The sequence below is a fragment of the Rhipicephalus microplus genome, chromosome X (genome assembly GCF_043290135.1).
Source record: "Rhipicephalus microplus isolate Deutch F79 chromosome X, USDA_Rmic, whole genome shotgun sequence".
NCBI classification, from domain to species: domain Eukaryota; kingdom Metazoa; phylum Arthropoda; class Arachnida; order Ixodida; family Ixodidae; genus Rhipicephalus; species Rhipicephalus microplus.
Genome location: NC_134710.1, coordinates 129,753,757 through 129,780,474, shown reverse-complemented (window position 1 = coordinate 129,780,474; position 26,718 = coordinate 129,753,757). Strand labels below are relative to the sequence as shown.

The 26,718-nt window shown below is 45.0% G+C and overlaps 1 protein-coding gene across 2 annotated transcripts in view; it reads left to right on the top strand.

Moving 5' to 3' along the window:
• Not1 (CCR4-NOT transcription complex subunit 1) overlaps positions 1-26,718 on the top strand; it is a 206,566-nt gene that overhangs the window by 62,235 nt on the left and 117,613 nt on the right. For both annotated transcript variants that reach the window (XM_075877698.1, XM_075877697.1), the window contains exons 10-15: positions 1,133-1,260; positions 1,340-1,475; positions 1,553-1,660; positions 11,544-11,786; positions 12,778-12,929; positions 18,462-18,621. In XM_075877698.1, the coding sequence (XP_075733813.1) occupies positions 1,133-1,260; positions 1,340-1,475; positions 1,553-1,660; positions 11,544-11,786; positions 12,778-12,929; positions 18,462-18,621 (927 nt within the window). The remainder of the gene's footprint in view (positions 1-1,132; positions 1,261-1,339; positions 1,476-1,552; positions 1,661-11,543; positions 11,787-12,777; positions 12,930-18,461; positions 18,622-26,718) is intronic.

Here is a 26,718-nt window from a genome sequence, read left to right as displayed (position 1 = left end):
ATATATATATTTTTCTTGCTGTTGACATTGTTTTTTTATCATGTAGTTCACTTTCGATTATGCTTTGTACCATTGACAATCATGCATCTGTTGAATTGTGATTTTGCCTCCCCCTTATGTAATACCCCGCAAAGGGCCTTTAAGGGTTCAATAAATGATGATGATGAAAGGTAGTAAAATACGCTCGAAACAAGTAAACGCATGCGTTGCCTACTGTTTACTAACATTTTTTTAAGATCGTGCTGATTATGCAAATATCATGGGTAGGCGGCAAGAGAACTGCCTCTATAGTGGTGTGGTTGTACTACACAAGGTAGTAAAATGCGTTAGAAATTGTGTTTCCAACTGTTTACTGACTCTTTTTAAGATTGTGCTGATCATGCAAATATAGGTAGCGGGAGAACTGCCCGTATAGTGGTGTGGTTGTACGGCACGAGATAAGTGACCAAGCTACTATCCCTCGACCGTGGTAACATGTTTAGCGTAGTTTTGCAGTTCTTATCTAATGACGTCAACATTATGTTGTTACAATCTTTCTTAGTTAGATAAAGCTATCGAGATATGCCTTTCCTACGTTGAGTAATTGAAGGAATAGAATTGACCTGCTTAGCCCATTCCCGCTCCGGAAATGGGCTGTTTTTTCATTCCAAGAAATTGAAGAGAATTGTATTGCGTCAAGTTGCAATTTTCCAAAATGTAATGGGAATGGAATAGAGGTGCCCATTCCGCAACACTGCTAGGGACAGGATAAGCTCGTAGTCAAAGTTTAAGGGTCCACCATTTTTTTTGTGATTTCGCTTTGGAGTATCACAATAATATTCTAGAAATATTTAAACAATATTCTAGTCGTACTCACACTTCTGTATTTGAATTCGCTTTGCAACAAAAATTTTGCTATTCACACAGCTGTCAAGTTTGGTTTCCCAGTTTAACTGCTTTTTTTTCGGCAGCTACGTCTTAGATTGCTCAGCATGGGCTTAGAGTAAGCGGCAAAGGTTGTTGATGCCCTATGTTTTCCCACATTCAATGGTGAACTGTATGCCCATAGCACATCAACTTGCCTAGGATAGTATAATAGCGAACTGTATGGGGGGTGACACATTTATACATGGCAATTTTTATTACTTTGCAGCTGTCGTTATTCCACCAGATTATGAAAAATTCTGACATTGTTTGCCTGATCGACTACAAGTACCGGCCAGTGTCGATGGATATTTTGAAGGCACTTCCTGAAGATGACAACAGAGACATAGCCAATTGGTTAGCAAAACTTTCGTTTTAAGAACAAAAATTCTGTTATATGTCAGCATAAATTCTAAGAGCTTTTTTTTTTATGCAGGAAGTCTTTGGATCTTGTAGAAACTCTTCTGAACTTGTCAGAGAAAGTGCAGTACTCATCACATGTACATGACTTGTTCAAATATCCCGTTCAACATTGTCCCGACTTGCTGATGCTTGGGCTTCTACAAGCTATGGTAAGTCCAAATTTAATATATTTGCAGGTTAACTTGCGTGTCTGAATTTCTTATAATATGCAAATATATGCTTTCAGGGACCCATGCAAGGGTTTCGTCAGGAACTGTTGACAAACCTTGTATTTGTGTTTCTCAGCAATCATCCGAATTCTGCAATAGTGTTGCAGGCAGCTTGGAATGTTCAGGTAAGATGGCCTAGTATTGGGAAATCATGAGTGCAGTTAATATAAAGACACATGCTAAAGTAAACATAGTGGGCTTTGTTTCAGCAGGAGTGTCCCAATTATAAAATTTTCCAATTGAGCCAAATGCAATCATTTGAGAAAAGTTCCTTCAGTTGACAAATTTCCAATCCATTTAAAAAAAGTTTATAAAAGGTTCTGTGAAATCTGTTCCCAGGAGAATACTTGTTTACATATTACATGTACAGTGGAACCCCGATTGTACGAATTTCAGGGGACCATGCAAAACAGGTATATTGACAATGTTACTCGGGCATCGTCTAATCGAAAAACTAAGAATGTAGCCAGTGTCACCGGGCCTTGTGTAAAGAACCGGTAGAGACCGCCTGATTAAGCCCACGGCATGACCTTGTGGTGCTTCAAGGATGGTAGATTAAATTATTCTTGCCAATCACGGCATTACTTTGTTGAAGGAAGTGTGAGGGAATCTTTATTCTCGACTTTGAAAAATTGAATCCAACACGCATCTTTCTCCAGATAAATCAAGTCCAAAAATTTCTTGCATGTGAAAATGAAACCGAAACCACGTTGCCAACAGCTTCCCGTCAGTTGAGCCGGACATGGCATCATCACATAATGGTGACATATCAAGAGTTTGCGTAGAATGCCTTAGTGTGCGGCTGAGCTGTGCGCATTGTAATTTGTTGCCTTGTGCAGTGCAACAAGTGACGTCCCGCTGTTAACATGAACGTTGACGTCGGTCAAGTGGAAGGTATCTCGCACTGTGAAAAGTAGCTGTGTCGTGCCCTTTTGCGTGGTGTAGCTTGTGACTGCAAGTACGACAAAGGCCGGTGAGCAGCTGTATTTCGACAAGGAAAAGTGTTCATGCACCAAAAACATGGCATTGTTAGGATCTCGGAGATGTTTTTTGGCCAGCTGAAGCTACTGTGTGCATAGAGCTTGTCTAGATAACGAACCTAGATACACACGCAGTCGAGGCATATGCAGAAGTACATGAACCTAAGGAGAATAAATTTTCCATTCTAAGAAGACATCCCCTCTCTCTACTTTTTTATTCGTCAAACTAGGGGAACGTAAGTTCTCATTTCGCACTTGTGAACATTTGCTCGATGGTCGATTTGAATAGAGTGTTCTTGTTTGTTAGTTTGTTTTTTTGCGACAGAATCGGAAAGTCGTCAGCAGATATGAAGTCTGCGGAAAACTGCGTTGATAAATGCGGGTTGTCGCGAAATCACGAGACGTATACTAATCGAAATTCCACTGTACATTAAAATTTGGTGAAGCTAGGTCATGAAAAATATGTGTATCAACGGAGAACATAGAGAATTAGTATTGGACTAGTATGGGACAGAAGGTGTTGGCATGAGTTTTCATTGTTTCTCGGGGCTACAGCAATGCCATAAATCACATACGTATAATCACATACGTACAAATGCATCTTGTGTGCATGCATGTGCATTCAACCTTAAGGGTCATATTATTTTTGTTGCCAAATATGACTGGATCACTTTTATTTATTTTTTTACTAATTTAAATTCAAACAAATTGCTTTCGAAAAAATTGTCAAATTTTTTTTGGGGCGACAGTAATGTGACAAAAGAAGTTTGTTGTTATGATGTGCATATGGTTTATTCATAAGTAACAAGAGGAATCGCTAATAGTAGCTTATACAAATTAAAAAAAAAAAATGTCTCTTGTCAATAAATATAATTCACAGAGATACAAAAATAAGCATACTATAGTATGCCGCTAGACGCACTTCTGAAGAGGAATCAGCGTGCACTTTCATGGTGTAAGTGAACTTCATGGGGAGGCACACCGGAGAAAAAAAAAAAAAACTACGGTTGTCTGTGCGTTTAGAAAGCAAAACGAGGGAGAACTCGGAATAATCCTTCGTCTCAATAGCCAGTGAGACTGAATTTGTTTTTGTGAGTTTTTAAAACTGGAAACACAATCATTGTGGCATTGTTTGTGTTCTGTAAGTGAGCGCCTGTGTGTTAAATACTTTTCATTACGCTTTGCTAGACAGAAACTCGTCAGAAAGTCACACGAGAGAACTGTGGTAACAAAGAAATAACTATGTTCACAATCAATACGTCTTCTCTTCTCCATCGCTTGGTCGCATCTCCTCCTTTTGAGCCACCGACCCTCCGTCTCCCCGTTGGGAGCCCCCCCTTCCTTGTTTCCGGTTTTCATCATTTGTACCCCGCTTCCTTCCAGGGTTTCTTTGCCTGTTTTTGTGGAAGATAGTCGCGCTCCTTATCTCTTTTTTGGGTGGGTCTTTTTTCTGGATCCTCTCCCCCAAATTAGTGCCGCTCATTTTAGGTTCGTCTCCAGAGAATATAGAAGTTGTACTGATCGCCGAACGGCCTTACTGAAAAGCACCTTGAGACTATGCAAGACCGCACGGCTCCATCACGCCCTTTAAACACCTCCGAAACACTGCCAGTTTTCCACATGTGTCTGTGAGTGGTCCTCATGCAAGATGACCAGACATCCAAGATGACCATTGGTTTCACTGGATGAAATTGTGTGAGCGGACCACAACTGTAGCAGGTATTCTTTATGCCATTGCTTCCAGAAAGCACCTATTAGTGATCGACGATGCCGCCAATGCCTACCAATGTCCGCTATAGTCGATAAAGTGATTGCCACGGCCCTTGCTTCTGGTAAACTGATCAATCGATTTCTTGTTAACAGATAAAATGGAGTCGGAATCGATTCCTCTCCGGGCTCTTGTCCATCATACGTCAGTGGACGTGAGTTGATGGTAGCCTCTATGTCAGTCAGTTTTGCCAGAAGTTCTTCAAAGGTGAGACTGACGGCCGAGAATTTTCTTCAAGGACACTTTGTATTTCCCTGACGCGGTTCTCTACGAATGGCTTCCATTCTTTGGCTGTGCTCTTAATCCAAAAGAGTGTTACGGTGGAGTTGGACCACAGACACACTGGGATTGGTCAGCCTATTACATCCTGTAGGTAAACAGCCATTCGAGCCCCAATTATTGCTGCCATCAACTCAAGTCGTGGCAAAGAGATTGTCTTGAGGGGAGACACTCGAGATTTGGCAAAGATGAGATTCACACTAACCCCTTCGTTGTATTTTTCTGTTTGCAGATAAGCGCAGGCTCCGTATGCTCTCAGGCATGCATCACAGAAAATGTGGAGCTCTCATGAGGTTGTTTGACTGGGCGCAATGTAGCGCGGGAACCAGAGCTCTCGTAGGCTGGGAATGTCCTTATACATCTTTCCGTAATTTCGCCAGGTCTTCGGGAAGCTGTTGATCCCATCCCAGTCCTCTCTCCCAAAGTTTCTGGAAAAGCACCTTAGCTGTCACCACGAATGGGGTGAATAATTCCAAAGGATCAAACACTCAAGCAGATGCCTATAACACCACCCGCTTCGAGATGACGCCTGTGTTGATAGCATTCAGCACTGCACCTATCGATACTGTCATGGAGTCATCTGTAGGCATCCATGGCAAACCCAATACTTTCAGTACTTCATCTTGGTCTTGAGATTTGCCTTCCTGAAGTTCCTCACGCACCTATCTTGAGTTCGACGACCACTTTCGCATGTGCATACTGGCATCTTTCATTACTTCTTTGCTGTCTGCGGCAATCTTTAGTGCTTTTTTTTACTGTGTCGGCGCCGGTTACCAAGTCGTCCACGTGAAATGAATCTTTGAGTATGGCCACTGTTTTCTGGAGCCCACCTGTCTGTTTCCCAACATGTTGGAGAATGGGGGCAGTCAGCAGATACGGGCTTGCCGTCGTGCCAAATGGCACTCTTGCCATTCTCCATTCCTAAATATCTGGCAAGTCGTCCACATTCAGTGTTGTGAAACTATACCATAAAGATCTCAATGCATCTCTATGCTCTGGTTGCACTTCGATTCGGAGAAATGCCTTTTTTATATCTGCTACGAGCGCCACTTTGTGCAGACAAAAACACAGCAGCATTTGCCCCAAGTCTCTGATGAGGTTTGGGCCTTTTTCAAGATGCTCATTCAATGAGAATTTTCCAGGGTCATGTAATGAGGCATCGAATACCACTCTTAGTTTTGTTGTAGTCTAGTCATTCCGAATCACTGGCTGGTGAGGCATGTTGTAAATTCTGTAACGTTGACTCCGTCACGTGTTCTGCATAGCCCGATTCCGGGTATGCTCTAATTGCTTCGTCATATTTCTGAGCGAGTTCTTTGTTGAGGCACAATTTCTTTGTCAATTTTCTTAGCCTTTGCACTGCCATATTCCTGTTGTCTGCTAGATCTGTTGGCTCTTTCTTCCACGGCGATGCTATCTCATATCGCCCAAATTTCTTTATTTTTGCAATACCTTTCTGCTCAATGTTTTGATTTTGAGCTTCATCTAAGATGCCTATGGCGTCCTATTTCCAAAAAACTAAAGTGTCGATTCCACGTCATCTAATATGTCCACGCCGATCTTTAAAATGCAGACATTTGATGCCACAACAAAGCTGGTGCTCATGCTGAAAAGCCCTTGGAACGTCCAACCGAATGTTGTCTTGATAGCTGCCTGCCCCTGGTTTTCATTGCAATATTGAACTTCCCCAGTTAGGAACTTCCAGAGGTGGTAAGCTCCAATTAACACTCCGATTCCTGGGATGGCTGGCATGTCCTCATCAAAAACTCTGTGTGCAATTATGGCCCCTCTTTCTCCAGCTGCTGTACGAAAGTATGTTCCACGGAAACTGGGAGAATGTCCTTACTGGAACTGGGAGAATGTCCTTACTGATGAACGACCCCTCGACAGCTTCTATAGTCGTTTCTTTTCCAGTGCAGCGACTCCAAACACGTAGTTCAACCACACGGCGACTTTGGGCATTAGGCTTTGGCTGCCGAAAGTGTTTAGGTGAAAGTGGGTGGTTCCAAGCGTCCTCAAGTTGAGTGTTCTGAAAATATCTTCTTGAATAAAAGTCCTTCGGCTGCCGCTGCCTGTGACACCTCGGAGGTAGCCCCAATTACTTTCGCCAAGAGCCAGAGTACGAAACGTTTGGAGGGCAACTTCCTTTACTTTTTCTTCTTTTGAGGCTGCTTGCACGTTAGTTGCGAGTACCTCCTTAACTTCTGTTGCTTTCCAGTCGGGGTTGCATACGGAGGAGGCATGGCTTTTATTGCAGTGAATGCAGTTTACTTTTTTTTTACACTGCCTTGACTTGTGCCCCCAACTGTGCATCGAAAGCAGCGCCTCGCTGCTGTGCAAGCTTCGGTTTCGGGAACTGTGCAAGCTTTGGTTTCGTGTTCCCCTGACTCGCAAAAGAAACGCCTCATCACCCGCTCCGGGTGCGTGCGAAGAACGGCCGCACTTGGCTTTCGAGGTGGCTGGCGTCTTTCGTGATTTTCGAGGAATTTCAGCTTTGCTTTACTGTTCTCCATCGGGAACTTTGCTTTACTGTTCTCCATCGGGAACTGTGGCACCTCCCTGCACTGCTCCCTGCTCTCTGTTTTAAGAAGGAGAAAGTCGAGAATTTTGGAAAGCTTTCCGTCGACGCCGGTTGCCATTGCACTAGGGGAAGACGACTCTTGTCCTTCCAACTGGACTGTGGACATGTTAGGCTTGCTGGCTTGGCTTGCTTGTCGTGTAACTCTGCTATCATGTCTTCCAGAAGCGATGACAAGATTATGTCACATAACATCGCAGAGTATGTAGATGCATTAACTCATAGTCCTCACAGACCACAAATGTGCATCTGTACGTGGTCAAACAATTGACGCAGTCCCCTTACGTCAGCTGATGAAGATACTCGAGGAAGTGCCCTTAGTTTTCCGAGATACTCTTGTTGGATCCGCTCTTTGTCTCTATCTACGCTGTAGTATGTCTATAGCAACCTTGTAACATGCTTCTGTTGCCTGCAGCCCCCTGATGGCGGCCATCGCTAGTCCCGTGAGAAGAGACCTTAAGTATTGAAACTTTTGCGACTTTGATAGGCTGTTATGTCGTGAACTGCCTGCTTAAAACACTCCCAAAAGGCTTGCAAGAGGCCAGCTCACCCCCAAAGGTCTCCATGCGCAGCTTCGGTAGCTTGATTCCATGCTGTTGGACTTGTAGAGACGAGAGCACGCCTACCTCGCACCCAGGCGCCTTCGGCGGTATATTCTTGCTCACAGAGACACCATAATTTGTTTGCAACTGTCACGGCGCGCCTCGCTAGCATGGCATGCAGTGGCTGTGGGAGTTTAAAAATGCCAAAAAGTGCCTGTTCACACTGCGCCTGCTTATAAAATGTCATCTGGGCACCACTGCGCTATCATCTGATGCGACAACAACCAGTGCAAGAGGAAGAGATTGCAGAGCACTGCTTGTGAAGTTCACAGTGCATCGCGGGAGTTGTGCCGGTGTGTTGTTTTGGGATTGAACAGATTTCCGTTCACAACGAAAAACGCTGAGCTTGGCCGTCCTATAGGATATAATCGCAATCAAGCCCAGTGAAGTGTACGAGTAAGTATACCTATTGCATTCATTCAAGCGCGACTCCAGCTGTTCCACTTTACAGCAGCGATTTGCATTCAGTATGCCTGTAGTATGCGGCACAAAGCTATTGCCGTACTCTTTCGCAGGCTGCATGTCAATGATAGGATATATGTATTATGACTCACGCATGGATGCACGCGCCGCGCATGTTTATTACAACTGTAACGGCCTACTATCGCAATGAAAAGAGATGTGAACGGCGCGGGAAGCATGTCTTTCGACTTAGTCGAACTGTGTCATGCCTTGACTCTCGCTAGGTGAATCTACATGTGCTCATTTGTCACCGTAGCATTTTAAAATCTTGTTCTGGCTGGCTCTTTTGCACCGCTTGTGTGTTCCGAGTGCCTGGCAGGACTGGCAATTTATACACATGTGGTGCATGAGTGTAAATTGGAGCCAGATTCTAGCGCTACTTTGACGCCAGCTTACAGCACAAATTCTGGCTTGTCACAGCCAAGGCACACCGCAGTTAACGCTGTTCGTGTTTCTTCCAGTCGGATAATATGTACCTGATGAAGTTGCTTCTGCAGTCTGCAATGCACGTGCTGCAGACACTCGGGACTGTCGAGAAAGGTCTCATTGACGTTTCACACGAAATCAGCACCAAATTTCAGCACAGGAACAGCGCGAAACATGATTGCAGCTGCACTCGGGTTGTGAAGTTTTGCGCTTGATTTGCAGAGCGTCTGCTCGCGTGGCAGTTGAGGGTGTTGCTTCACCGCGCTTGCAACAGATGGTGCCACGCGCTTTTCAATATGGCAGCAAGCACTGAGCTCGCTTTGTTCTAGTTTATAGGCATCGTTTGCATTGGCTGTGTTGTTTGTAAGTTTCTTGTTGAAGCACCAGTTGTGACACAAGCTGTAATTTTTGCCTTAAGCAGACCCATAGTGTTGTTCACTCTGTCGTCGTACTGCACCTATTTGGCGTAGTCTTCTTCGAAGATGTCGTCGGGGGATGGAAGGGGCAGCTTTCCTAGTTGGTGTTCACTTTTCGTAGTTCGTTGTTCTTCGCTTCCAGTATTTGTAGAAGAGCCGATAGTTGCAGGATGTCTGCATCTTCTAATGCTGTAGTAGCCTCTCTAATGATGATGCTACTTTGCCGCTGCTGGGTCCTTCTTTTTGCCTTGAGTTTCTTTATGACGCTTTCCTTTCTTCTTTCTCGTGGGCTGTTGCGCACCTCTCAGACAATGCCTTTCATCCCGGGTTTTGGCACCATTTATTGAAAACTTTTCATTACGCTTAGTTCGACAGAAACTCGTCAGAAAGTCACACGAGAAAGCTGTGGGAACAAGGAAATAACTCACTATATTCACAATCAATACAACAACGTCTTCTCTTCTCCATCGCTTGGAGGCGTCTCCTTGTTTCGGAGCCCCTCTTCCTCATTTCCTGTTTTTGGCGTTCATACCCTGCTTCCTTCCAGGGTTTTTTACCTGTTTTTGCGGAAGATGGTCGTGCTCCTTTTTTCTTTCTTCTTTTAGTCTTTTTTTTCTACAGCCTGAGTGCAAACAGGTCTGATCGTACTTGGGGAGCACTAAGTGACAGAGTGTTCACCCTTTGAGTGATGGGAAACCAAAGATCAGTTTTGCAGGTGCAAGAAGTGGAAACTGACCATAGGACAAAAACTAGCTGCTGAGGGCCTATGCGAAACTGGATGCACGAGTGATAGCTGTTTCACCATTGTAGCAAGGCATTAAGAAAAAAAAAACGAAAAAAGGAAAGACAGCTGCTCATGAAAACAATTTCTGCAGTGTGGCCGGACATGCCAAGCAAGAGAAATGAGAAAAAAGAAATATGTGTTTCTAAAAAACATGGATGCATGTGTATTTAACTTTCCATTTTGCATGTGCTCGCTCGGTATGTACTTTATTGGCTCTGAAAAGGCTGAAGGGGCCCTGCAGCACTTTTTTTAGCATGGTCAGAAAACTTGCCGATCCATGATCCAGGCTCCTGAGAACATGCGAGCCAAACACACAGTATGTAGCCTGGTATTTACAGTTAATATTTGGTCATCTAAAAATTATTCCACATTCTCTCGAAAAATGTCATACACCCAGATCACCACATCACACAGTTCTGTCCACCTAACAATATCAAAGTGCCAAGGAAATCCAATTGGTATAACTAATAATTGTTATAAGTGGATTGAGAAGACTAGCACAAAAAACAAACAAGGGGAGATCAATACATTCACTTTCGTGCAAATAAGGTAGTGCACTATGTACTACTTGTTTGCAGAAAGCCATAGTCTGTCAGCTTCGATTACTTCACGTTAAGGTGATGCACATCCTTCTCAAAAGCATCTAGGTGCTCCTTGTAGCTTCAGCAGTAGTCCCTTCATGGAAACACTATTAACTGTATGCTAATTTGTTTTATGTTATGCTTGATTTTCACACAAATTTTGTACCCACCTTGGCAATTTCTTGCTAGGAGGTGGCACTATATGTGAATAAGTAAACATATAATTAAATAAATGAAATGGTTGCTGAGGCTGCCATGTGCCAGTACAGTTGTGATCACTCTGGAAGTAAGGTGTACATTGGGGGGGGGGGGGGGGTGGAGGAAGAAAAGTTTCCAAGATTATGATGTGCACGCTACTTAACTTCTTTCCGCTGTGCCATGCCTCACTGCTTAGCTTCCAGTGTGCTCTTCGGGACTATAGAAGAAAGAAAGCAATTGCAGCATGCTACAAATCTCCCAACTTCACTCGTACTTAACGGTTATGCGACAGTTGATTTGTGAGGCAATAAACTCTTGCAATGAAGCCATTCAATGGGTACTTAAGAAAGTGTTTTGCAAGGCCCCGAGGGACAAAATGTGCCATAATGTGTGGCAGCTAGTAGGCCCTTTCTAATCTGTATGTCACCAATGTATGCAGTGAAAGTGACTTAGGGAGCACTTTGCTTGCAATAGACTAAGGTCACCATATTCTAGAACTGCTGCCCTTGCTTGCTGTTTTCTTCTTGTGGTAGGGTAGAGGCTATTTTCGCTTCTTGCGGTAGGGTAGAGGCTATTTTCGGTAGATCTACTCCTATGTTAGAAGAATTGGAGAATCGCATGGTAGCTTGTGTTTGTACTGAACATTGCAGAATGAAAATCAATTGATTAGAAGTGTACTCTAGCACATAGCAGGCTAATAGAGAAAAAAAAAAGTTCTTATATTTTTTTTGCCTTATCCTGTGCTCATACATTTGTGTTAAAAATTTCCAGGTGGCCAGAGTTAATAAGCAGTCCCCATTACAGAGTGCCTCATAATTGTATTGTGTTTTTTTCATATGAAATTCCACGGCTTGCTATTACTATTGTTCCTACTAAGTCATGTTAGTGTATATGACATTAATATTTGTTCTTAAATTTCTTTTTTGCTATTTAGAATCACGCAAATGTCGTTCGGCCCTTGATAATGCACACCATGGCTGACTGGTACATGCGTGGTGGAGAAAGTGAGCAAGGGCGTTTGTCCCGAATTCTGGATGTTGCTCAGGACCTAAAGGCCCTCTCTGTGCTGCTAAGCAGCAACTCCTTTCCTCTGGTGATTGACTTGGCCTGCTTGGCCTCACGCAGAGAATATCTCAAGCTTGACAAGTGGCTTACTGACAAGATCTTCGAGCACAAGGTAATTAATCTAGCTGGTCTACTAGTGCCCCTTATTACTGGCACGGAGCTTGATAAATATTACTGACATAATCTAGGCCTAGAGGCTTGTAGCACAGCTGATCTTGACTCTGAATGAGATCGGCACCTGCTTGATCTCAGTGTATTTGTAAATGTATCGAAATCGTGCATTCCGGCTTCTGAAACTCATTTAGACTACCGTGTTATTCAGTGCATAAGTCTCGTGTTTGTGTAATCCCCCCCTCCCCACTTTATTTTTTTCAATTTCGGGGAAAAATTATGTATAAAACACATACATTTTTATAATCACAGGCAGCACTGAATATCTGTAATAGTTGTAAATAATGCTATTCTAAAATGCAGAAAAGCAATATTTATTCCATTGGATTCGAAGTCTCATCGTCTGTTGCGGTTGGCTGCAGTTGTTGGTGTCTGAGTAACTCCTTTACGTGGTGTTCTGAGCACCTTGAACCACATAGTTGGCGTTGCCATGACTGCATTATGGAGCTTGGCAGGGGCAGATATAAAGCTATCACAACATATGGTTAACATGCACACATGGGTACGAGACATCAATGGCGACTGCAGATCATTGCTATTCCGTCATGTTCCATGGCGCTCTTGGGCTAAGTATGGCCCTTACACCAATAAAAACCTGGTATTACCAACTTTGTTGCGTGCTAACCACTGATTATGTATGCATGCATCCATCACCTGTTCCACGAACAGCTTATACTGGTGGAAAATATCTACAAAACTTGTTACTATGATACTGTGCATTCACACTCGGAATGTGGGAAATGCACAATTCTGCTTCCTGTATTTAAACTTACAAAATTGTCATTTTTATTTCGTGCTATAGCATGTACTTTTTTTTAGACACTGGTGTTTATAAAATTGTCATTTTTAATTCATAGTATAACATGTAGTAATTTTTTTTCAGGTACCTGTGTTTATTCGTATAATTTCTTCTCCATGAACTTTTCTAACAGGAGGCATTCATTCAAGCCTGTGTCAATTTCCTGAAGCGTAGGTGTCCCCAGATTATGGGTGGCATAGTCAAGGAGGAGAATTTGCCGAAAAGTGCTCAACTACCAGCTGAAACATTGGCTACTATGCTTTCCTGTCTCCAGCAATATGCAGGGTAAGTTTACAAGCTTATAATTATTTGCAATAAAGGTAGGAGAGGGGTGGAGCGACATGGCAATCAGTTGTCGAAAGATATTTTAAAAATTATTTTCGGGAATTTTTTCTGGTGTCAAACATGATGCTAGAGTACGTTCAGTGTAACAGCTCTTCCACAGCCTACTCGCTCTTTTCCCCAAACAAGCTGCGCAGGGTGTGATAAGGCTTTTACGTCAGCTGGTTCAACAGGGGCCGCATTGCTTACAAAGTTGCATTTGTGACAACTCAAACCACCGTTTAAATTATGTAAACCAGGAAGTGCTTCAATGTCATAGCATTGAAACCACCCTCTTCACCAGTGATGCCCAGTTCTTTCCCAATGACCTCGCTAGAGCCCCAGTTATTCTCACTGGGTAGTAGTGTTGTTCCTTATGCAGTTCAGTGCCAAAATACCCACTAGTTTCATTCTGGAGCAGCGGTGCACCAATTGTGACAGTTTGATGCAATTCCCCATTGTTGCGCCAAACTTCGCCTAACCATGAAATTTACTGAAATTGCATCATGCTGTGCCAAAATGCCAGACTAGCCTCAAAATTATATCAGGTGCGCTAATTTCAGCGAGAGATGGAGGCCACATTGGCCACTTGCAATTTGCGTCGTCAATCGAACCAAACATCCAGACCCTAACCTTTAACCACGGCTTAAATTATGTACTCACTAGGTGAGGACACTCGCAAAACGCCATCGACCAGATAAAGTATAAGGTGAAGTAACAACGCCGCGGGCCATCGGTCCGCTGACCGCACCGAATACCAAACTTCAAGCAAAAGAAAAAAAATGTGTTGCCATAGCCATTAATGCTTGATTTGTGGGAAATATCAGTTTCCTAGTCAGCAAACACGGTTATGGCATGTTAGGAACGTATGCAGCGTTTCCCACACGCGAACAGCGCTCTTTCCTGTTCATGTTTCTTCCTTCTGTAGCTACATTGTAAGTACTCGTCTTCTTGCGCTTCGGAAATATGTCGAATAAAGTCTACAAGCTGCAAACACTGTCGTTGCCAGTCACCATGTTGGTTGCCATAGCAACAGCACATGAAACGTTTCTGGTTTGAAGTTGCGTTGTCCTGGCAATAGATAGATATGGTGCTGTTGCTGGATCACCGGGGGCTCGCTGTTGTTGCTTATCTGTTTGAACGCGCCTTACAAGCGAGCCAAGAAGTTGTGCGCTAAACCGAATGCCATCGTGAAAGGGGGGGATGTGTGTATAGCAGTTCGAAAGTTACGTAGCCTTGTTCTAACCCGCGCAAAACGCTGCGCTGCGTAAGTGACCGTGGCCATTGTACACCAGTGTCCCGCGAAAAAGTGTATTATGATTTGGAAGGGGCTGTTAGCGCTGCATAATTGTGAGCACTAGTATCATTGCTGACATCTAAAAAAGTCACTGGCAATCATTTGGAGCAGTAAAGGACATTTTTGCTTCCAAATAAAAAAAAAAAGACTTCGTGTGTCGGATTTTATTTATTCCCAAATTTGAAGGTCGCCAGCTTGGCAGAGCCACTCTTGAATTCGCAGAGTCGGTCAAAGAATTCGACAGGTGTGGCAAATGCTAAGTTGGACTTCAGAATGCTACTTTTATTGAAATAGCAGTGCTCATGTTCACTCTGTACGATTTTGGGGGGTTGAATGTTTTGTAAATGTAAGCCTTTTTTTATGCTGCTCCAAATTTGGTCATGATAAAAAAAAAAAACTTTACCTTAACCTGCTCGAAGTTTTGATTTTAGTGCTCCAAAAGTAACATTTTGCTGCTCAAAAAATTACTCAAGATTCTATTTTGGCTGTTGCACAAGCGATATTTGCTCTTTGTGTCATGCTGACTACAAGTCTATCGAATCTACTTTCAAAGGCTAAATGAAGGGTAATACAGTCGAGCCCGATTATATCCAACCAGTTTATACCAAATTATCCCGTATATCAAACAATTCCTAAACACGGTAAGTTTACATTGAGAATAGATAGCAAAAGTTACTGTTTTATCGAACGAAAATAGCATCATCAACTGATATATCAAACTCTATGTGTCTCAAAAGTGCCCCAGCAAGTTGGCTTTCCCTCGCGGTGGCGGGGAAAACTGACGGTGCCACCCTAGAAAAAGTTGGTTAAACCCGGTTGTGCGCGGGCGAACACCCCCCTCCAAGAAATGATCCTGGCCCGCTCGCAGCGCCTACAGCCAGTCGGAGGCAGTCGTGCTTTCTCCGAGGCGCGGAGGCGGTAGAAGTGAGCGCGATTTTTTCTTTCTTTATGCTTGTATGCCTGCTGCTGCCGTTTCGGCGTGGTTTGTGGTGTTGCCTGTTGGTGCTCTATGAACTGTATTGGCGCGCTGTCATCATGGCTTGCGCAAAGAGGCAAAATTTGCCGTTCGCCGCGAAGCTCGAAATCATCAATCGGGTTGAGTGCAGCGAAAAGAAGTCTGACGTCGCCGCCGCGTACCAAATTCCAAGGAGCACCTTTAGTACTATTCTGAAGAACAAGGCAGACATCAGGGCCAAGTCGCACAAAAGGCCAGGTGCCCGTGGTGCCCGACGTGTGCACGCTGCTGTGTGCGAAAATGTTGAAGCGGCCGTTTACAAGTGGTTTGCAGACGTTCGGTCACGAAACATCCCGGTGTCCGGCCCTATGATCGAACAGAAAGACAAGGACCTTGCTTTTCTGCTTGGCAGAAATGATTTCCAAGGCGGTTCAGGCTGGCTTCAGCAGTTCAAAGAACGGCACGACATCGTTGGCAAAGCTGTTACAGGTGCAAGCAGAGCGGCGGACTTGGACGGCGTAGAAAAATGGCTCGAAGAGAACTGGCGAGATATCGCAGCAAGATATAGAGCCCAAGATATCTTCAATGCGGATGAAACCGCTCTATTTTGGCAAATGTTGCCAAACAAGACACTTGCGTGTCGTGGCGACAACACAAGCGGCGGCAAGGCAAACAAAGCTCGTGTGTCCGTGCTGTTGGCAGCTGATTTAGACAGATCGAAAAAGCTTCGACCTCTGGTTATCGGGAAAAGCACGGCACCGTGGTGTTTTCGAAATGCGCTGTCGCTTCCAGTTACCTATCGAGCAAACTCAAAAGCGCGGATGACCGGGGAGCTTTTGAGCAGATGGCTATTGTCGTGGAATGATGATTTGGTAGGCGAAAATTGCAAGGTGTGCCTGCTCGTGGACAAGTGTTCATCACACCACTGCAGTACAACCTTCAGCAACATCGAGCTGCGTTTTTTGCCCCCGAACACTACGTTGTACTGCAACCACTGGATCAAAGCGTTATACGTGCAATGGAAGCCGGCTATCGGAAGCGTCTGGTGGAAAGGCTGCTGCAGAACCTTCGTGTCGGCGGGGAGCTTAAGATTGACTTGCTCGGAGCTATTTCTATGTTGAGTAGATCGTGGGCAGATGTCAAGAAGGAGACGATCGAGAACTGCTTTAGGCATGCCGGCTTCCGCATGCCTGGTGATGACACCCCAAATTCTGACCGCACTGAAGACACAGCAGGTGTTTCCGCCGAAGTTTGGAACGAGCTGGCAGAGTTTCCGGGTGCTATCGACGGATCGACATTCGACGAGTTCGTCAGTTCGGACGATGATGTCCCCATCATGGGCCAATTACAGGATGAGGATTACATTGCAGACGGCATGCCGACCACGAGCCAAAGCGACAGCAATAAGGAAATCGACGACAGCCCATTGCCTACATCCTCCGAAGTGATTAGTGCACTTGCGTTGGTCCGGCGCTATTGCTTGAATGTGGAAGGTTGCGGCCTTAGTTGCTCCGACTCGTTGGACAACGTGGAGGCATGCGTGCTGTCGCAGGCAGTGAAGTCGTTGACCCCAAAAAAAAAAAAAATCCGGGACTATTTTGTTTCATAGTAGGGCACGCAAGTAAGCCACCTAATAAAGTACTTTTCTTCTAGTTTGTTATGTGCCTTTGTGTCAAAACCTATACCAAGCCTATATCAAATTATGCCATATATCGAACTAATAAACGTTTTTTGGCGAGTTCGGTATACCTGGGTTCGACTGTACCCCTGTCACGCGGCAAATCTAATGCCATGTACAACGAACGGCATTAAACGAACCTAATGTCATTTTACCTGCGTGCTGCAACATGACAAAAACAAACGTCATTTTGAAACGATGACCACCACCTTAGCCTTCCCCAGCCATGAATTTCAGGAGAAATAAAAATCTACCGAAACTTGCATGAAATATGCGTGTATTCACAAAAATAATTTTTATGGGTAAAAAGGTGCTCCTAGAATATAAACGCGGCTGTTATACACAACTTGCCACAGCTGGAGGACACACTCGGAAACCAACATGCCCGACGATGTGGGCGATCGGGCGGGAGTACAGTTGGCTGAAGTGGGGCGCACGACTGACTTTCCGAATGCAAAATGAGATGGCAGTAGTGATTTCGCGTAGTCGCCATTTCGTGTTGTGGTTACCGAAGTAACCACAACACGTGGAATCGAACAATCGGCATCCGCGAATGCAGGCAACAATGACAACAGTGCAAAAACCAAACATGGTCGGCATCCAGCCGCTATAGTTGAGAGTAGCTTTTTTTTCGAAACTTTTGTGGGTGCTATTATATTATCAAACCATTAATAAGCTTAGTAATAAATTCTTTACTAGCGTAAGGAACAAGATATTTACAAATGATAAATTCAGATGCAAATACCTCCCTCGCCTCCTTTTGCTCACGAGATAAGCGCGCGTGCGGACGACCCCTGCCGTAAAGGCGATGTTCGCTCCACAGAAAGAGGAGGCTAGCACATCCTTCCCCGTATATGTATACATACATATACATATACATGAATGACGGTAGCAGTGACGGCAAAATCCAGCCGAGACTGTCCATGTAATTGCTATCGCAATAATAGCCTTTCAGTGACATCCTAGCCAATGTAGATGAGCTGATAGTGAAATTCAGGCAATCTGTACCTGTTTTTTTTTGGGGGGGGGGTACGGGGGGGGGGGGGGTGCTAGGTTGAAACTTGCTGCCTATATTATTAGTTTCTCAATTATATGGCTGTTTGGCATGGTGCCCTCAGTCATATAATAGGGTTTATGCTTTGTGTTAAAAAGTTTATCATGTGTAAGTGAGACATGTTTTGCTGCTGGATTATGATACAGTACATTTCAGTTTCTGAATGGGCCTGCTTTATATTACAGTTCAAGGAAAATCTGCTGGTTTTCCTCGTGTCGTATTGTCACAAGGCAGTAGTGTGTTTGTAGCATATGGCGGTAAAGGGTCTCGGTCTGGGGCAGACAACTACGAAGTTTGTAGAGACTGGTTTCAGCGGGCCAGTGTGCCAGCCATTATCTCTGCCTGTAAATATCTGTTAATACGTTTTGTTGTAACATTATATTTTCTCCAAGCAGATGGTATTTGGATCTGAAATACAGGCAGTTTTGTTATGTCTTTACATTTTCACTTCAGCTTTGACTGCACGTGTTTTAGTGAATGAATGCACTGTTCTCTTTTTTTTTTTTTTGCAGGAGTGTTAGTCAGGAGCTTTCGGAAACTATCTTGACAATGTCCGGAAATTGTAGTATTCTGCTAAACAAGCCACGCCAACCACCACCTGGTGTTGTTAAAACACCTAGGGGCTTGGAGCCAGCATTTTCAGCCGCCAGCCTCAATCCATCTCAAGCTCCTGTAAGTATGCTGTCTTTACAGTGGTGTGAAGCTTGAGATAACTATGAATTACTGCGCCATACCGCTTCAAAAGGGTCTTTTTTGTCTGATTTGCGCCATTGATGTATCACAAGATGGTCTTGGAAACGAAATTAATGTTGGCAGCACGCATCGCGAGCGGATATTACGTGATGGCCGTTATCTTGCGCTGCTGCATTTGCGTACATTTGCGTCACTGCAAAAGTACGGAATCAGCCGATCAATTATTCCAACTTCCGCGAAGTTTCGGGGGTGCCTTTTCTGGTAACCATTGGTTAAGGACGAAGGCGATGTGGCGACTACCTAAAGGCGCGCCAGTGTGACTTATCGCTGACAAAAACCCTACGTGTGTGGCGTAGTGCCACTCAAGCCCACTTAACGCTTTTCATAGCCGGCGACTACGTGAGAGCACTGAGGCACCTAACGCTGCCACCTCAGTCGTTTTGCGGGATCGGGTTCAGTGTGCACTGCTTTGCAAAAATTAAAGCAGCTCACTGTTGCGGAGTAAAGCGTTGTGGATCGCAGGCACTGAGACAGCTAGTATAGCTCATGCTTTCATGAGGCGACCGCCTAACGCCGCTTCGTCTGCTGCCAGGACTGCTAGAGCATCGATTACAAAAAGCTCGCAGCGTCGCTCTGCTCAACAGGCTCCTTGCTGGTCTGTGCATGCCAAGTAGACGAAGTGCTGCGCGCAACTAGCCTGTTGACTGCGTTGGATGTGTAGCCCGAACTCCGCAGTAGTTTTGAAAGGCTCTTTGGTGTCACCACCGCGCGCCATCCGTTGGTCGCGTGAGAATGCCAATAATTTCTGAACATTAGCAAAAGGAAAGCAATGGCTTCATGATGAGCTGTTTAGGCAATACTTGCTGTGGCACTGTATATTCTTTAAGGGTGACTACTGGGCTGCTGACCCGCAGGTCGCGGGATCGAATCCCGGCTGCAGCGGCTGCATTTTCGACGGAGGCGGAAATGTTGTAGACCCGTGTGCTCAGATTTGGGTGTACGTTAAAGAACCCCAGGAGGTCGAAATTTCCAGAGCCCTCCACTACGTCGTCTCTCATAACCATATGGTGGTTTTGGGACGTTAAACCCCACATATCAATCAATTTTCAGGGGTGATGGCGCACTGGAAGAAATCAAATTGATACATGCTTGGTCATAGGCGTGTGCACACCATACTATACTGGAGTGGGGGGGGGGGGGGGGGGGGGTTAGAGTGGTGTAAAGATGCCAACCCCATAAATTGACATAATAGTGAGGGGGGGGGGCAAGAGGGGGGGCATAAAGTCAGCACCATACATACACATGATAAGAAGGGGCACTGCAACTAACCTTTGCCCCCCCCCCCCCCCCCCCCCCCCCCCTCCTGCAGGGAAACCATGCACACGCTTATTTATGTACTTGTTGGTTAATGCACACTACGTCTAGTGTGCAGTTAGGTCAGTGATGGAAGTGCTGCTCCAATTGCTCTAAACTTCTCCAAGAGAGAAATGCTGCTCCATACTGCTCCAAAGTGCAATATTTGCTAGTAACTGCTCCAAACCTGCTCCGAAAAGATGTTGGCAAATTAGAAAAAAATGAAGCTGAACCGTGGTACCATCCCGTGAGCTTAAGCAAAACCTAAAGCAAGCTGTACACACTATCATCTTAGTATGCTGCTCAGTAGCGTAAATCCAGAAAAATCTCAAGGGGTGACGCATATCAGGCCATGGTGTCCAATTCATATTTTAAATATAGGTTGTATTTTTATTTATACAGGAATGAACTCATGCTTTCAAATAAAATTGAAAAAAAAAGCATGGGGTTCAAGCTTGAGCAATTGTATTGTTCTACAGTCCTTTTTTTTCAATTTTTTTTTTCCGATTTCCATAGTTCACACAGCTGAGGGGCATTTAACACAGGTACGCAGTAAAAAAAGAAAAGATAAAAAGACTTTAAAAAAATTTATTATGCTATATCTAACTGTTAACTCAATTATATCACGTGCTAAAGCTAAATCTCAAGTGGGACACTTGTAACTAATGGTGTCCTCGCCAGCCTGAAAATTCCAAACTCTCTTGACCCCCCCCCCCCCCCCCCCCTCTGCCTTGATTTACGCCAACTATACTGCTTGTATACTAGCTGCATACTAGCATATGGCATGTTCCCCGCAGGGGCGTCTGCGTAAGTAGCCATTTGGTCCGTAGCGACACCACGGACCCGAGCTAATGGGGGAGTTTCTACTCCCTCCCACGCCTAGCCGTGCGTGGCTTTGCCGTATCTCTGGAAAAAGGAATCCTGGGGGTTGAGCCGACGCCGGGTGATTGGACCTTTAAGGCCCCCCCGGCAGAGGCAACACACCCCTTTGGCCCCGGCTTCACGTAGACGGCACCCCTGGGCTGACCCACCCAGGGGAAATCGGCTGTCGCCTTTTCCTATCTCTCTCCCTACACTCTCTCCCGTACAACTTCGTCTTTATCTCTCTCTTTTAGTCTGTCCTGTCTACTTATCTCTTCTGTTTACTTCTGATTTTCCAGGCGGCAAGGGTTAACCCTGTGCAAATAGCCTACCTTGGTCTAGGTGCATTGGGTTATGGCAGTGTTGTACGGCTGACATCTGCAAGCTTTCAGCACCTGCAAACTTGCAGCGTCCCCTTGTTGGGCTCCGTGGTGGGTGGCCGCCAACGCTGCTGAACAAAAATAAGACGGGCATGCATGGAGCATTCCCTCTACTGTCTGATCGTACCGGCCTAAAGCGGGTGCGCACCGATGACATAAATTTCTTCAACCAGACAATAGAAACTTTCCCCCACTTCCACGTCATTCACTGTGAAAAAACCGGGAAGCAAGCCAGGACCGTATCTCCTTTCGTAGTTGCCAGGTGTCTTACTGAAACTCTTGGGGCTGGATACAAAGTAACCAAAATGGCTAGCGGAGACCTTCTCCTCGAAATTCAGGACAAAGCACAATTTGTAAAGCTAGACAGCCTCTCAACGTTTGGTGACGTACCGATCACCGTAACACCACACAGATCTATAAACATCTCTCGCGGAGTGGTATCTGACGCAGACTTACTTGACCTAACCGAAACTGAACTTTTGGGAGGGTGGAAGAGCCAAAATGTCAATAATGTACAGAGAATTATCATCAGAAGAGATAATAAGGAAATACCGACGAAACACTTAATACTCATGTTTGCATCCAGTAAACTACCAGAATCTATTCAAACAGCATACACGAAGACATCTATCAGGCCGTATATACCAAACCCTCGTCGTTGCTTCCAATGCCAGAGGTATGGCCATGGCTCTAAAACCTGTCGTGGTCGCCAGACTTGTGCACAATGTGGAGTCCTAGGCCACGTGTCTGAGAACTGCAAACAACAGCCACACTATGTAAACTGCGTAGGAAACCATGCCGCATATTCACGCTCCTGCACATACTTGAAAAAAGAAAAAGAAATAATTACATTAAAGGTGAAGAAGAACATATTTAAGGAAGCACGGCGAAGAGTCGCACCAATCTATGGACCTACATATGCTAATGCGGCGCGTCAGGGGGCACCGCCGCACCAGCCCTCGCCATTCCTTCGGCCCGCGCATAGCGAGCTGTCGGTTGTGGCACCTGCCCCCAAGGCGGCTGTAGTTCAGGCTACACCGCCTACTCCCAGACATAGACCGGAGACTCCAGAGTCCTCAGGTCTCAAGGCCTCACCTCGCCAGGCGAGGCCCAAAATTCGAACTAACAGCCCGCACGTGCGGGCATCCAGTGCCTCCGAGGAGGCAATGAATACATCGGTACCCTTGGTGCCGAAAGAGCGGCGTGGCTCTTTGGAGTGCGCCAAGAAAACAAAAAAAGCAGATAACAGGGCCTGGTGACGGCCCTGTTACGTGAACTCAAACTCCCCGTCTAAACAGCCACTCGCTTTTCGTACACACAGCACTATTTTACATTCACCATGAACACTCAAATTATACAATGGAACGTCAGGCGCCTTCTCAGAAACCTTGACGACATCCAAGAACTTTTACACGAACACTCACCAAAAATGCTGTGTGTACAAGAAAAACACCTTAATTCAAAACACACAAATTTTCTTCGTAAATACGTTATTTTCCGAAAGGACCCTGTAATGCCATGACATCATCCGGAGGTGTTGCCATTATAGTGAATCAAGGGATTGCATGCACACACTTACAACTCCAAACATCCCTTGAGGCAGTGGCTGTTCGAGCGGTTCTTTTTGATAAACTGATCACACTCTGCACTATTTACATTCCTCCTAGCTATCAGCTGCAAAAACGCGATTTGCACTCTTCAATTGATGAACTTCCGGAGCCTTATGTTCTCCTTGGAGACTTTAATGCGCATAGCAGGCTATGGGGGGACTCTCGTTGCGACGCGCGAGGTCGACTGATTGAACAGTTCCTTCTCTCGTCAAACGCGTGTCTCCTAAATCGAAAAGAACCAACCTATTATAATCTCGCTCATAACACCTACTCCTCCATAGACCTAAGCATAGTGTCTCCATCTCTTGTGCCTCTACTCCAGTGAAAAGTCGTCAGTAGTCTGTACGGAAGTGACCATTTCCCCGTAGTTTTGAGCACAACTACAGCAATTGAGTGTCCACCACGTGTTCCCAAATGGCTCATAAACAAAGCCGACTGGGAACAGTTTCATACCATGGCTCGTCTAGATTGGAGTGACATATATACTTTAAGCATTGATGTTGCTGTCGACTACTTCACAGCGTTTTTTATTGATGCTGCAACAGAATGCATCCCACAAACAAATGGACACCCTGGAAAACATGTCCCATGGTGGAACTCTGAATGCCGAAACGCGCGCAAACATCAAAACGGAGCATGGAGGTTGCTTCGGAACTCACCGACAGCCGAAAATCTTGACACCTTCAAGAAAATAAAGTATCACGGCAGGAGAACGCGTCTGCAGGCCAGAAGAGAAAGCTGGCAGAAGTTTTTGTCAGGGATCAATTCATACACACAGGAGGCTAAAGTCTGGAACATGATTGGTAGGATAGCAGGAAAACAAGTACACACACTTCCACTCGTAAACACTCAGGGTGATACCTTGGAAGATCAGGCAAACTTCCTCGGTGCACACTTCGAACTGGTGTCCAGCTCGTCCCACTATACTGACACTTTCCAAAAATACAGAACAAGAATAGAAAAGCAGAAACTCGAACACAACTGCACTAGAAACGAGGCATTATAACCAAGCTTTCAGTCTAGCTGAGCTCTGAACATCTCTAAACTCCTGCAGTACTTCTGTCCCAGGTTCTGACCGTGTGGTGTATGAAATGTTAAAAAACCTACCAATCGAAACGTGAAAAACCTTACTTTGTGCTATTTGGTTTTCTAACACTATCCCTACCTCCTGGAAAGAGGCTATCATTATTCCCATTTTGAAAGAGGGCAAGGACCCTTCTTTAGCTTCGAGTTATAGGCCTATTGCACTTACAAGCTGCTTCTGCAAAGTCTTCGAAAAAATGATAAACTGCCGACTTGTACATTTCCTTGAAACAAACAATTTGCTAGATCCATTTCACTGCGGGTTTCGAGGGAGTAAATCCACCACAGACCACCTTGTTCGTATCGAGGCACAGATCAGACACGCTTTCGTCCATAAACAATATTTTCTCTCTGTGTTCCTCGACATCGAAAAGGCTTATGATACAACATGGCACTTTAGAATTCTAAGAGACCTGTCTCACCTTGGCGTGCGCGGAAGAATGTTTGACATAATCGAAAGTTACCTGTCAAACCGGACATTCCCTGTCCGAGTGGGCAGCGTTCTTTCCCAAACATTTGTCCAGGAAACAGGCGTGCCGCAAGGTGGTGTACTTAGCTGCACAATTTTTCTCATCAAATTGAATTCCTTGCGCTTGTCTATCCCTCGCAATATGTTTTATTGTACATATGTCGATGACGTCCAGCTTGGCTTTAGATCTTGCAATCTGGCTATGTGTGAGCGGCAGGTTCAGTTAGGTTTAAACAAGGCCTCCAAATGGGCAAAGGAAAACGTATTCCGACTGAACCCACAAAAAAGCACGTGTGTCTTGTTCTCCCGAAAGAGAGGCATGTACTCAGAACCCGACATTGAACTGAACGGTCAACGTCTGTCTGTTAATGCGGAACATAAATTCTTAGGCTTAATCTTGGGCAACAAGTTGACCTTCGTACCGCACATCAAGTCTTTAAAAACTAAATGTTTAAAAGCCATGAATGTTTTAAAAGTGTTGTCACGTACTACGCGGGGTAGTGACAGGCAATGCCTCATGAATCTGTATAGAAGCCTCATTCGCACCCGCTTAGATTATGAGGCCGTTGTTTATCAGTCTGCGACTCGAAGTGCTTTGAAGATGCTGGATCCCGTGCACCATTTGGGCATCCGCCTTTCTACGGGTGCTTTTCGCACCAGCCCCGTAGAAAGCCTTTACTTTGAGTCAAATGAGTGGTCGCTTCATCTGCAGAGAACTTACATGTCCTTTGTATATTTCCTTAAGGTGAAAGCAGACAAGAAGCACCCCTCATACTCTATTATTAGTGATTTGTCGAGCTCCATTCTGTTTCAAAACAGGCCTTCGATGAGGCAGCTCTTCTCAGTTCTCCTGAAGGGTCTAGCTGAGGAAACTGGAGTGTCACTTGAACACAGTTTAATGGCTCCTGTAGCATACCCGCCACTGTGACAGTGGCAGACTATAGACTGCGATGTGTCTTTCCTAGAAGTTACAAAACATGTGCACATTGTCCATATCCGAACATACTTCCTGGAACTTCAACACAAATACAGACGTCCTGAGTTCTTTATAGATGCCTCTAACTCCTCTGTGTCCTACGCTGCTGTCGGCCCATCTTTTTCGGATGCTGGCCCTCTACATCCAGGCACAAGTATCTTCACAGCAGAAGCTTACGCGATACTTGTGGCCGTTAAACACATCAAACAATTACAACAACAAAAAGCAGTAATTTATACTTAATCCCTCAGTTTTGTAAAAGCTCTGCAAACTCTTAAAAAAAACTCTGTCCTCATCTCACTTAGACTCTATTTTATGCACACTCTACACACTCAAACAACATGTTGTAGTGTGCTGGGTGCCAGGGCACCGTGAGATCCAAGGCAACGTGATGGCGGATCAGCTTGCTGCATCCGTCCATGAAAGCACTGCCACTACACCCATATCAATCCCGGCCCTTGATCTTAAGCAGTCTCTCAAGCGAAAGCTCAGGGACTACTGGCAGAGCAAGTGGGATAGACACACACAAAACAAACTACACATTATTAAGCCACACCTTGGCCATTGGCCGCCAGTATCGAAATCGCGTCATACAGAGGTAATACTAACGAGGCTCAGGATAGGACACACATACACGACACACACATACCGCACCTATGATTTTACGAATCTAGCATGAAGTTTTATGAAGAATATTTCATTTCCGATAAAAAAAGTAAAGTTAGTAAAATAGTGTGGCCTCTGCGTGTGGCAAAGGCGCAGCGCCATAGCTGGTCGTGGAGGCCACCAGGAGAGAACAATATGTATTGGTGTTTTTTCCAGTTTCTTTCGTTTGTACGGCTGTGATGAAAATTTCCGGAAATCTAAATTTGTATGCGAGATCTGGCCGTATCGACAAAAATGCAGGTCAGTTCATTCCAGGCTTTTTGCGAGCCCCCCGTATTTTATTATAAACAAATTTGAGAGGCGTTCATCTAAACATACAGTAAAGTCTCAGTGATGCGAAACAGCGGCAGATACGAATTTGTGAAATTCCCTAGCTGAATTCATGCGTTGATGGGTCAAAATTTGTATGTTCCGAACACTTTTTCTAATCGCGGCGTGCGATATGAAACCGTCGAACGAAGGCCGATCGAGAGCAGCTTGCTGGAAGCTTCTGAAGTACGCGTGCGACCAGCGCACGCGCTGTCTTTTACAATGCGTCTTGTTGTTATTGCCACAACCGCTGTGGACCAAACCGTGGTCTTTCGACACGATCATGTATTGCGACGACATTACTGACCGAACTCTAAAAGTGTGCGTGCAGCCAGCACTCGAGACCAGTCAAAGCAATGCTGCTTTCCG